This window comes from Trachurus japonicus, chromosome 4 (assembly GCF_045865225.1).
Source record: "Trachurus japonicus isolate A0001 chromosome 4, Traja_1.0".
Taxonomy (NCBI): Eukaryota; Metazoa; Chordata; class Actinopteri; order Carangiformes; family Carangidae; genus Trachurus; species Trachurus japonicus.
This window is the reverse complement of record NC_140910.1, coordinates 27,012,684-27,026,521: the sequence shown is the minus strand read 5'-3', so window position 1 is coordinate 27,026,521 and position 13,838 is coordinate 27,012,684. Positions and strand designations below refer to the sequence as shown.

The following is a 13,838-nucleotide window of genomic DNA, read 5'->3' as shown; positions in this document are numbered from 1 at the left end:
GAGTCAGTGTTGGAGGAAACACTGAGTCACAGTTTTTCTGTTATCTGGATGAATGAAGAGATTTATGTTGGTACTTTGAATGAAAGAATGGGAGATTATGACTTTTTGCTTTCTTGTCATAACAACCGAGGCCCCTGTTTGCTCTGATCTGCTGAGGACTGTTGTAGTAAAACCCTCCTGGACTAATCTGCCCAACAGAGGCAAAAAGCAACAGTGTATTTGGTTTAAAAAAAAAAAATCGGATGAAACCCAAATCTGTACAAACAATACTGTAGAAATTATAGATTCTTTTTTAAAGCATTTAAATTGAACTACAAACCAGAGTTTAACGCTGAACACAGGAGCCATTTAGACACTGCACTCTGTAGTTATTATATTTTGTTTGCTTTCTATCACTGACAGTCTATGAAGCTAAAGCAATGCAGCTACGTATATATGAAAGCTAGCTGGGGACAAAGCCAAACCTGGCCTTAAGTTTATCTAATCCAACTTATCCGTTAACAAAAAGCATCACGTTTGATGAACTAATATGTTAGTCTTTCAGTTTGTTATTATTAAATTTAAACAAATTAAACGAGGCAGAAATGACAGAGAAAAACAAACTTCTACTTACAGTAAGTTAGCAGACCTTAGTGGCTTCCATTATGTAATATTACATTTATTTTAATTATGAATTTAGTTTCATAGATACACAATAGATTCCTACAAGCTATATACTATAAATAATCTAAATGAAATTTATTTTCTTGAATAAACTTATCTTCAAAAGCGCTAAAAGACCACAGTTTGTCGGTCCATCCTGTGTTGTCGTGACACATTCCCTGAACATTATCCAAATGCAGAGTGCAGAATCTATAGCGATGGCTTTTGAGGTAGAAAAATAATCAGGCTAAACAGAATAAAGTTTTTAAGTATAGTTAAACAAGCCAGCCTCAAAACTTCTAACCCATTTTATCTTCACTGTTCCTGTAAATGACCGCTCTCTGCCTTTGTGGGGCACTAAACGCTGAACAGAATAGGAGCTCTAATGGTAATTCTGCTTTAAAGGGTTTATATATAAATATAAATATATATATATATATATATTATATTATTACAACCCAGTGTTTTCAGATGCGTATCTATCGTGTAAAAACCCCACACTCTTCAGCTACACCTTTCCGAGAGCTCGCCCGTTGACCGGGAGGCTTAACGTCAAGTGAACAAAAACAAAAAACAAACAAACAAAAAAAATCAAAGCTCCTGCTATGCATCAAACAATTTAACGTGCAACTGACGTACTCTTCAGTATACAGCAGCACAGTGAAGGACTAGTTGAAGTTACCCACTGCCATGAAGAAGAAAACACTAAACAGCTGTAGCAGCATATCAACAGGCGATTATTAATTAATCTGATCACATTTAGATCCTGACGTAGATTTATTTGCATTTTAAAGCCTAATAGGGGATTCATGTACAACTTCTTAGACGAGAGAGCAAATTAGCCAAAGTACAACAACAACAACAACAACACACTGATAACTACCTGGGACTTTCTCAGGCCTATGCATATGCACCTGTAACGACAATATTAGACAAATTATATCTAGTGAACAGACTATACATTATCTGCAATCCTCGTTTTGCGGGACACACATCTCTTCTTAGATAAAACTATATACGTGTTATATCAATAATATCTGCACAAGCGTCATCATCATCATCATCAGTGTACGGTGTTTTAACTTTACATCAGTGTTACATCTGTTTTTATGTTTTATGTGTTCTGCATGATTCAGATGTTTTTTCTGTCGGCGTGCAGAGCCTGACATGTCATCTTTTTGTTTTGTTTTGTTATCGTGCCATCTTTTAATCTCACTCTATTTCCACACTTGACGAAGAAGGATCGACTTTCGCTTCAGGCCCGCTCACAGCATGTGAAGAGTTACTTTGTCGTCATTACTTAAGCATATATCTGCACACAAATGTCAGTGTATAACTGTTAATCAATGTTTTCATTTTGTATTTGTGTGTGCGTTTATTTTTATTTGTTTGTTCGATTGTTTTTTTTATGTTCAGCATGGTTTAAATGTCCTGTGTTGAAAAATCACATCTGTAAGATTATGGTTGTCTTTGTTTGAGAATCTTTCATTGCGGATATTGTGCCATATTTTAGCTAAATATTTTATTGTTTAGGGGGGTAAAAAAAGTAAATAAATCATTAGCACTACATAGTTAATACAGTATTAAGTGTGTGGCTACCAAATGTCAACTATTCGGGGATTTTGTTTTTGTCTTTTTGGATTAAAAAAAAAAAATCACTTGTTTTACCTGTGCGACACAGGTGTGTTCATCTTGGTACCTAACATGTTGTTACAAACATGGTTGCTTCTTCTCTTCTGTGAAGCTGTTGTCTATATAAAACTGTAAAATCGTACTCGACTCCTGTAAAGTGATTGATTGTTCTGCGCTGTTCTGACACTGTCCAGTGTTAAACTGTTAGACTTTGTTCTTTCGACCAACATTTTTGCTTCCTTTAACAAGTGTACTGGATGCTTCAGATGTGTACCTTGCACTGAATAAAAAAAAACTGTTCAAAAACCTCGGTAAATACACGGATCCTCCTTTTTTTTTTTTTACGTTAACTGTTTTATTGTGATTTGTACATTTTATCCAAGTGGCTTTTAATTGATACACTGATATGAAACTGACCGACACTCCACACACTCAAAACACAACATTGCAGCCCCAAACAAGTCATTGACAAACTCAAAAACCAAGTGCATCATGGGATTTGTGAGTTCAACTTGCACTGGACTGTCTCTGGTTATTGACACTCTGCCCCGAACAAATCAACTCTACTTAACCTGAAAACAAAGCTCCGTCCCCCAGATCGATCAGTCGTTGTTCTCCCAGTCCTCTGGTTCAGCTGCACGGCTGCTGCTGCTGCTGCTGCTGCTGTGTTGCCTCGACTCTGTGTAACCACTGTCCTCCAGATCATCAGCATCCTCTTCCTCTTCCTCCTCTTCATCGGCTGACAACACAAAGTATTAAGTAAACAAATTCACAGGTTAATGATGATAAATCCTTTCTATACACAAATGTTGGCTGTGGACACTGAGCTTCATGAACCATTAAAGGAGACATATCATGGAAACATCACTTCTTAAAGGCTCTAATATGTTTTTGGGTGTTTGACTCCCGCCCCCCACAAAATGTAAGAACTGAGAAAAAAAGAGAGATTGAAATCATGTGGTTTTACGAGCTGTTCACTCAGTTGTCATCCAAAGATGTCATTAGTTTTCAAATTTGCATAATACCACCTGTGAGTACCTGTAAAGGGGGCGGGGCAAGCTGTGGTTCATTTGCATTTAAAGGGACAGATACTGAAACCAGCTGTTTTGATATGTTATCTACTGCTCTGATTGATTGATTTTTCCTAGGCTTCGTCGTAAACAAATGCACATAGCCGAGAGGAGGGTTAGCAAAACAGAGGAAAAGCGACTGCGGACTTGCATAGTTCCCTTTTAAGACACTTGGGAACTATTTTAATTTGTGGAAAAGGGGCATGATATGTCTCCTTAAGGAATCTAAACAGCAGCACCATTTTTTTTTTTTACATGTTACCAAAACAGTGTTTATTATGTTTGAGGTCCAATAAACATGTAAAATGAATTTTTTTTAAACTCAAATGCAAATTTTCAATCCAGTATAGTCAACATCCATCTTTACAAATCCGCTGCACATCTGGTCATGTTGCCACCACGGATCAGTGAATAGTGCCCCACCGTTGGTCTGACTGAGCACTACTATGACCTCACTAGCAGAGAGGAAACATACACACCACCACACGTTTTAAACCTTTAAATAAAAAAAAGAAAAGGACTCAACACAATGGATGTGACGTCATCAGTACCTTCCTCCTGGTAGCTGACGAGCACAGCGGCTCCGTCCTGACTCAGTTTGACCCCGGGGTCGTCCATCAGGAGACGTCTGAGGTTACCGACACTTCCACTCAGGGCGCTGACCTTGGGGCAGCAGGACCACAGCACATCCAGGGGAACAGACACACACCTGGGCACAGACAAAGGAGAGAGGTTACTAGCTGAGGCATATCTGGTTTAACACTTATTAATCTAAAACGTATTAATCTTAAATATGAAGAGTAAAATGTAAAGACCAGTTTTAACATCAACATTAATAAACTTACCTGCGAACTGTGCAGGGAACGTGTCGTCTGTGGTTGTAAGTCCAAAATACGCCCTCATCCTCTTCGTCCTGATCCTCTGACAGACTTTTCCCACACGGCTCCACCAGACTTCTCACCTCAGCTCCGCACACTGTAGGTGAGAGACTTGACTGGATTAGTAAAGAGGCTGAAAATGTGTTATTTTAAATGTGCATAATTAATCAAATTAGTCAAAAACATGCACTACGAGTCAAAGGTTTGGACACACCTTCTCATTCAATGTGTTTAATTTACTGTAGTTTTTTTTGTAGATTCATACTGAAGAGTAAAACTATGAAGGAAAACATATGGAGTTATGTTGTCCACACAAAAGTGTTGATTAAAGGTCCAGTGTGTAATAATTGGCAAGGTTTATTGGCAAAATCTGAATATACTATTTGTATAAGTGTATAATCGCTATACATGGTTTTATCTCCATTTTACACACTGGACCTTTAATAAATTAAAATGACTTGAAAAGGAAATTCTGGGGAACGGACACTGGTTTTGTGGACACACATCCGGAGAAACACCCAAGAAACTGTATGTAAATGTACACAGTTTACTGGTAAAATGACTGTACAAAAGCAAAAGGTGGCTACTTCGAAGAATCTAAAACATAAAACACATTCTGCTTTGTTCAACATCGTCTTGTTCCCTGCATAACTCCATAATGTGTTCCTTCATAGTTTTGATGTCTTCAATATGAATTTACAATGTAGAAAGTAATGAAAATAAAGAAAAAACACTGAATGAGAAGGTGTGTCCAAACCTTTTACTGGTAGTGTACTTCTGCAGGCATCGACAGCTGCTGTTAGATACTCGCCTGTCTGCTCCTCTTCGGTCTGCACACCTCGCTGTGAGACACCTCCTGCTGTCTCCGTCCGACACAGAGCATCAGCAGCGTTCGTCTCCTCCGTCCCTCCGCTCCTCAGCTTCTCCGCCCAGTACAACACCTCGGTGGCCAGGACCCTCCGCAGGGTGTTGTTGTCGCGCAGGCTGGGGTAGTTTATGCTGTACAGCTGATGTAGGAACAGAATAAAAGGACACGGATCAATAAGAGTTTGATCAGTGGGACATTTACAAGATGGAGCAAACCACATTTTCATTGAGGCTTCAAAAACGTGTCTTTTTTAAACGATGGAAACCTGTTATAGTTTTTTTAATACAATGGGTCTGTACACACACACACAGAGCAAAACAAAAACATGGACTTGCACAATTTGCACTAATATATTCTCCATGTTATTACACTCCCTGGATTTAATTTTTTTTCTTACTTTTCTTTTTTAAATGTTTTGATCTTATCAGATATATATTTAGTTATGTATATTTATCCCTGTTGCAGTTAAAAGGTTCAACGCAATGAGATAGGGGAAGATTGTATTTTTTTTATTGGCTGTATCCCTTTCTATTTTTATTGACACTAACTTATTGTCTGTCTTTTATCTGCTGCAAATCAGTTTCCTTCAGGACATAATAATAAACCGAACTGAACCGAGCTGAACTATTTATGCTGTTTTCTTACACGATTCTTTAACATAAGAATAAAGATTATGTGCAGCTGTAAAAGGGAAAACATTTAAACGAAAGGAAATATATATAAGAAAAAAAAATTAAGTTAAAAAAAAGAGCTTTATCAGACTTCAGATTGAACTTTCTTACATCATATTTTTTTTCTAAATAATATATGAAATAGATCTGCAAAGTGAGGACTGTTGAATCGACTGTTTTGATCATTGGTGTCTTTTATTACACTATTTAATCATCTATCTATTATTAAACTTTGTGTCTTGAATCACAGGTTTCCATCCTTCATTTGAGGCTGCGGCTTCATTGTTGTTCATAGGAGCCTCCAGCAGAGGACAGTAAGGCCTCTAAATTACACCTAAAGCTGCTCATTTAGTCATATCTCATCAATTTATGTTAATTTTTTTATTCCCTTTGTGTACATAAAAAAAGAGAGACAATTATTTTTCCCTTTATAGTCACACAGATGTTCATCTCTCCTCCAGGGTTTCATTTCTCCACCGTTATGAGCTCAGATTTAATTGAACCGTTTCCCTTCATGTCGACACAACAGTTTCATATCATCTGTGAGAACATTCAGCGGCTCATATCCTCCCTCGAATCCCCCGTGAGGAGGAAGTAACGTTACAAAGAGGAGGAGGCTAGTATAAAAATTAAAACATAACTCACCAGCGTGTATGAAAAAACATCCTCTGTGTCATTCGGCGGCGTGTTGCAGCGATCTCTGACCCCGAGCCGGCGAAACACCCCGATCTGGGAGCAGAAGCCGACTCTCTCCTGCTGGCCGGGCGGAGCCTCTCCAACGCCGGTGAACTCCACCTCGTAACCAAACTCCACACACACCTTCAGAGCCCTGAGGAGAGTTATTAATAAAACTAAATTAAGTTTACATTATGCAACACATACATCAGAAGACTTTGAAAAGATTTGAAAAAGACTCTTGTAAAACTATCATTTCACTCATGCTCACATCTAAAGACAAGTTGTAGAGTTTTTAGAGCTTTTTTCCACAGCGTAGCGTCAGACTGAGATTTCACAAAGACTGTGAATCTTGCACTATTTACAAGACGACAACTCGATTCTTTAAGCAATTTTTTCCCATCATGCTCTTAGTGGAAACTTACAAAGTTTCTGGTTTTGTTAGAGCTCATCTATTGGTTGTTGATTGTGTCACTGCAAAGACTTGTGATAATGTCAAACACGTGTGATATTGTTGCAAGGCCAAGACTAGGAAAACACTATCTAAACTAATCTAAAACAGCTCAGATTACCACCTTATACTTAACGACTGTGAAAATCTTTTGGTGTTAAGTCCAGTTGTTTTATTCAATTGATCTATAAATACTTTCTGTGAACATGGATCTTTAAAGGGATATTTCACCATTTTGGCAAATTGGCCCATTGCTATACTCCCTATACAGTAGTCATACTGTAGCAGTAGGTTTGTTACCTTTAATTGTCGGTGCAAGCTATTTTTAGAACGGCAGAGCAGAGCCGCAAGCTGCTCAGAGCAACGCTACGGAGGCTAATGGGATTTCTTGGTTTCCCTCATCAAACTCATCAACAGGAACGTGCATCAGCGGTTTTGCATGAATTTACCTCTAAAACAACTCTGTCTCGTAACGTTCTGTTATTATCTCATAGCGTGGTGAATGTGCAGGTCACAACTTGTCCACCAGAACGTTTTGGAGTTGTTGGATTGTGTATTTGATGAATTTGATGAGGGAAAACCAAGAAATCCCATTAGCCTCCGTAGCGTAGCTCTGAGCAGCTCACGGCTCTGCTCCGCCGATCTAAAAATAGCTTGCACCGACAATTAAAGGTAACAAACCTTCTGCTATGACTATAGGGATTATGGCAATGGGCCAATTTGCCAAAATGTTGGACTATCCCTTTGAAAAAAAACAGCATACTACTGTACCTACCAGGATCTGAACTCTGCTCTCGTCCACTCAAACTTGTGGTCTCTGTGCCTGAAACCCTCCAGCCCGCTGAGGAGCGGGTTGAAGTCAGAGTTCGGGGTGGAGACGATGACGGCAGCCGGAGCCATGTAACCGAACAGAACCTCGGAGAAACTGTCCACATCCGGAAGAGTGAGGTGCTCTATGCTGGAGACAAATCAGACACAAATGATGATGATGCTATGAGTCTGACTGCTGCTTTTTAGACATTTAACACTTTATATTTCACACTCGGCCACTTACAGCTCTATACTGGTCACCAGGTCAAATCCTCTGAGTCTGGCGTCTCTCTGTGTGACCGAGCCCTGGTACAACTCGATGCACAGCTGATCGAAACCGGGCTGCAGATAGTCGGTCGATATCGGAGCTAATTCGTGCCTGATGGAGGATAAAAGCAGAAGTGGAGACATTATCGGTCCACAGCACAAGAACACAATCACTTGATGTTATCCACTATGAGTTCACAAACTAATTTCGCTTCTTACAGGACGCAAATGGAAATAATTTAACTTCCTAGGGTTGACAGTAGATGTTTAGGTCTATATTTCATGTTGTTTGGTGTCAGCACTTTAATAACTTTTGGAAACTTTGCATCTGAATCCAGCTCTTTAGGCCAAGTTTGTGAACTGGTTTCTACATGCAGTCCAGATTGATCTCTCAGGTAACTAATCTCCTGGTAATACAACAACGCAATAATCCAGCGATCATCACATTTTCATATCGTGTTAAAACATTTGCTTTACATTGTTTTCTTTTAAGTTTAAGTCGTGACTAGTTATCTTTAATCAGTCACTATTAAAAAGACATAACAATGCATATACAGAAGGAAAGGACAGTCTTTATGTCTGTTTGTTGCATGTGGTTGTGTTTTCAATACAAAGTGTTTAATAGTGTTGTAGTCAAGACCACCTAACCCAAACCGAGTCAAGACCAAGACCAAGTCCAGGCAAGATAAACACAACAACAGACACACAACACATACAAGCTAAAAAAAAAAGAAGAAAAAAAGTTTCAATTACTAGTGTCTCCAGAACAGAGATTAATACTGCTGATGCTGGTCAAACTAGGCTATATGATAATTATAAAGTTTTTGAGTACAGTTTTAAGGGTGTTGACTTGTGCGTTTACATAATAATCATGTGGCTTGATATTTACATTATTCCTCAGCTAAAAAGAAAAGATCATTTTATATTAAATCTTGAAACAAGGGGCGGTGTTTAGCTCAGTTGGTAGAGCACCCGCCCCATGTGTTGAGGCTATAGTCCTCTGCAGGCGACCCCGGTTCGAGTCCCATGCCGGGCGGTCCTGTCCTGCGTGTCGTTCCCCCCCTCTCTGCCTCCCATTTCCTGTCTCTCTCAACTATCCTGTACATTAAAGGTGAAAAAGCCCCTAAAAATATATATATATAAAAATTTAAAAAAATCTTGAAACAAAGTTTGGATTGAACAGAATAACACTCCCACTTTTGACACTGGTGCAACCACATAGCTACAGTCTTTGGGTGCAGCCAAAGTCAGATGGTTACACAAGATGATACTTTTATAGAACAATTTTAACTATCTTAAAGTTATTGAATTACATCACATAAAAAAAATGAGCGAGCAGCAGATGTCACTGCAGCTACGACGCTGAAGTTAGCCTCCGATTCGCCAGCCTCCGATTCGGCACTTAAGGGGAAAGTTAAGAGGAAATTGACGTAATGAGCAGAGCGACTGTTTGTACAATGATTGCCTGGTTTTTGTGACACTTCCTGCTGTAAAAACATTTTAGATATTTTAGGTTAGTCATTAATTGTGCCTGACACCCGCTATTGTATTTGTGAAACGTTTATTTTATTTGTGAAAATGCTAAGGGGAGGTTTCACCGTTTTTGTTTGATACCTGCAGACCTCATTAGACCTGGTCCAGATCAAAAACCGCTTTGCCTAGACTTCTCAAATCTGGCCTAGATTATCCTACAGAGGCTAAACATTCATTCAGACACAGTTTCTGATCTGTGAAACCTTTATGCTGTGTGAAAATGCAATAAAGGCACATTTCACTGTTTTTTCATCATATAGACCGCATTAGACCTGGTCCAGATCAAAAACCGCTTTGCCTAGACTTCTCAAATCCGGCCTAGATTAATCTACAGGTAATGAAGATTCGTTCAGACACACTTTCTGATCTGTGAAACCTTCATTCTATGTGTGAAAATGCAATAAAGGCACATTTCACTGTTTTTTCATCATATAGACCGCATTAGACCTGGTCCAGATCAAAAACCGCTTTGCCTAGACTTCTCAAATCTGGCCTAGATTAATCTACAGGTAATGAAGATTCGTTCAGACACACTTTCTGATCTGTGAAACCTTTATGCTATGTGTGAAAATGCAATAAAGGCACATTTCACTGTTTTTTCATCATATAGACCGCATTAGACCTGGTCCAGGTCAAAAACCGCTTTGCCTAGACTTCTCAAATATGGCCTAGATTATCCTACAGAGGCTAAACATTCATTCAGACACAGTTTCTGATCTGTGAAACCTTTATTCTTTTATTCTGTTTTTGAAAATGCAAAAAGGGATAAATTCACAAAACTGTCACAAAACAAGACTTTAGCTGTATTCACACACCCATTATGATAGGCAATGAGGTTCAGTGTCTTGCCCAAGGACACTTTGACATAATGACACAGATTGGAGGAATTGAGATTCGAAACACCATCCTTCCGGTTGAACGACCCGCTCTACCTCCTGAGCCACAGCCACTGTAAGTAAAGCTAAAAAACATCCAGCAGTATAAAATAATTTTAGCTTCGATTTTTGGTGTTTAACAGTTTTTTTGTGTGCCTTTATTGCATTTTCACACATAGCATAAAGGTTTCACAGATCAGAAACTGTGTCTGAATGAATGTTTAGCCTCTGTAGATTAATCTAGGCCATATTTGAGAAGTCTAGGCAAAGCGGTTTTTGACCTGGACCAGGTCTATTGCGGTCTATATGATAAAAAAACAGTGAAATGTGCCTTTATTGCATTTTCACACATAGAATAAATGTTTCACAGATCAGAAAGTGTGTCTGAACGAATCTTCATTACCTGTAGATTAATCTAGGCCAGATTTGAGAAGTCTAGGCAAAGCGGTTTTTGACCTGGACCAGGTCTAATGCGGTCTATATGATGAAAAAACAGTGAAATGTGCCTTTATTGCATTTTCACACATAGAATGAAGGTTTCACAGATCAGAAACTGTGTCTGAATGAATGTTCAGCCTCTGTAGGATAATCTAGGCCAGATTTGAGAAGTCTAGGCAAAGCGGTTTTTGATCTGGACCAGGTCTAATGGAGTCTATATGATGAAAAAACAGTGAAATGTGCCTTTATTGCATTTTCACACATAGCATAAAGGTTTCACAGATCAGAAAGTGTGTCTGAACGAATCTTCATTACCTGTAGATTAATCTAGGCCAGATTTGAGAAGTCTAGGCAAAGCGGTTTTTGATCTGGACCAGGTCTAATGCGGTCTATATGATGAAAAAACAGTGAAATGTGCCTTTATTGCATTTTCACACATAGCATAAAGGTTTCACAGATCAGAAACTGTGTCTGAATGAATGTTTAGCCTCTGTAGATTAATCTAGGCCAGATTTGAGAAGTCTAGGCAAAGCGGTTTTTGATCTGGACCAGGTCTAATGCGGTCTATATGATGAAAAAACAGTGAAATGTGCCTTTATTGCATTTTCACACATAGAATAAATGTTTCACAGATCAGAAAGTGTGTCTGAACAAATCTTCATTACCTGTAGATTAATCTAGGCCAGATTTGAGAAGTCTAGGCAAAGCGGTTTTTGATCTGGACCAGGTCTAATGCGGTCTATATGATGAAAAAACAGTGAAATGTGCCTTTATTGCATTTTCACACATAGCATAAAGGTTTCACAGATCAGAAACTGTGTCTGAATGAATGTTTAGCCTCTGTGGATTAATCTAGGCCATATTTGAGAAGTCTAGGCAAAGCGGTTTTTGATCTGGACCAGGTCTAATGCAGTCTATATGATGAAAAAACAGTGAAATGTGCCTTTATTGCATTTTCACACATAGCATAAAGGTTTCACAGATCAGAAAGTGTGTCTGAACGAATCTTCATTACCTGTAGATTAATCTAGGCCAGATTTGAGAAGTCTAGGCAAAGCGGTTTTTGATCTGGACCAGGTCTAATGCGGTCTATATGATGAAAAAACAGTGAAATGTGCCTTTATTGCATTTTCACACATAGCATAAAGGTTTCACAGATCAGAAAGTGTGTCTGAACGAATCTTCATTACCTGTAGATTAATCTAGGCCGGATTTGAGAAGTCTAGGCAAAGCGGTTTTTGACCTGGACCAGGTCTAATGCGGTCTATATGATGAAAAAACAGTGAAATGTGCCTTTATTGCATTTTCACACATAGCATAAAGGTTTCACAGATCAGAAACTGTGTCTGAATGAATGTTTAGCCTCTGTAGGATAATCTAGGCCAGATTTGAGAAGTCTAGGCAAAGCGGTTTTTGATCTGGACCAGGTCTAATGAGGTCTGCAGGTATCAAACAAAAACAGTGAAACCTCCCCTCAGCATTTTCACAAATAAAATAAACGTTTCACAAATACAATAGCGGGTGTCAGGCACAATTAATGACTAACCTAAAATGTCTAAAACGTTTTTACAGCAGGAAGTGTCACAAAAACCAGGCAATCATTGTACAAACAGTCGCTCTGCTCATTACGTCAATTTCCTCTTAACTTTCCCCTTAAGTGCCGAATCGGAGGCTGGCGAATCGGAGGCTAACTTCAGCGTCGTAGCTGCAGCTGTGGTCTTGAGAAAAAATCTTGAGTCCAGTTCAACCAAGATAGAAACAAGATCAAGACCATGCCAATACCACAACACTAGTGTTTAAATGTGTAATGTATATTATTAATTTAATAAAACCTAAAGATACATCTTTTTTGAATTAAACTTTAATATACTTTTGATGATGAAGCAGTATTTATGTAGCTGTATTAACTTACATCTTCTTTTTGACCACGGAGCCGTCGATGTCAACTCCGACCAGAAGTTCAACTACACGGTGAAAGCGCAGCTGCTTCAGGAGGCGACACTCACAGCAGCCCAGGTCCACCACCTGAGGACGGAGGACGGAGGATGAGACAGGTGAGAGGTTTAAATCAGCAGCAGCAGCAGTAAACTTTTATCTCCTGGGACCAAAAATGACACGACAAAAACGCAAATCCTCGCAGGGACCCGTAGATGCTAACGTTAGCCGAATATCTTTGCGTTAGCTGCGGTGGTTAACTTCTCCGCGCTCGGATAAACGTCGGTGTTGCAATGAAAGTAATTAAAAATAATAATAATAATAATAATAATAATAATAATAGATGTATGTGTATATTTAATACGTCTGCTACCTTTTTAGGTTTGTTCCTCATGACAAAATCGATGACAAATTGGTGTCTCTGCCTGTGAAGCGGCGGACTGAACATGCTGACGCTAAGCTAGCAGGTGTAATATCTCCGCCCAACCTCCAGGGGGCGCTGCTATTTGTAGGCGTGTGGTAGCACAGGTGTATTACAGGTGCTTTTTTTTTTGCCTCATTTACACATACAGGATGGGTAAGTTTGACATTGGTGAACCTATTACTTCTTCTTAATCCAATATCAGGTCAAAATATATAAATTAATTTCTCAATTAAGGAGTCAAGAGCCTTTTGTCTATGTGGTTTTGACCTGCCCATGGGTGATTTACTGACTGAGCAACTACAAAGAGACACAAACAAACAACAGAGATGCATAAACCTACTACAAAAAGATGCTATATAACTGCATGGTTGCACAAAACAAGTACAAAGAGGGCAAAAAAAGCCCATAGAGATACAAAACAAATGCAATCTTTATAATTAGATTTTTTGTCATTGTTGCCTTTTTTTCTCATCGTTTTGACTCTTTATATAAAGTCTTTGTGGTTTTGACCTTCCCATCATTTGTTTACTGACTGAGGAACTACAAAGAGACACAAAAGAACAACAGAGATGCATAAACCTACTACAAAAAAAGATGCTATAACTGCATGGTGGCACAAAACAAGTACAAAGAGGCAAACAAATATCCACAAAGAGATAAAAACTATTA

General features: G+C 38.8%; 1 protein-coding gene across 1 annotated transcript; it reads right to left on the bottom strand.

The window, feature by feature from the left end:
- Window positions 1-2,614: 2,614 nt before the first annotated feature.
- henmt1 (HEN methyltransferase 1) lies at window positions 2,615-13,266 on the bottom strand. Its single transcript, XM_085775441.1, has 9 exons — window positions 13,119-13,266; window positions 12,723-12,835; window positions 7,942-8,076; window positions 7,663-7,845; window positions 6,407-6,590; window positions 5,034-5,229; window positions 4,190-4,319; window positions 3,896-4,053; window positions 2,615-3,004 (listed from the first exon to the last, which is right to left on the bottom strand). The coding sequence occupies exons 1-9, from the start codon at window positions 13,191-13,193 to the stop codon at window positions 2,877-2,879; spliced, it is 1,302 nt and encodes a 433-aa protein (XP_085631567.1). The 5' UTR covers window positions 13,194-13,266; the 3' UTR covers window positions 2,615-2,876.
- Between the last annotated feature and the right edge of the window lie 572 nt (window positions 13,267-13,838).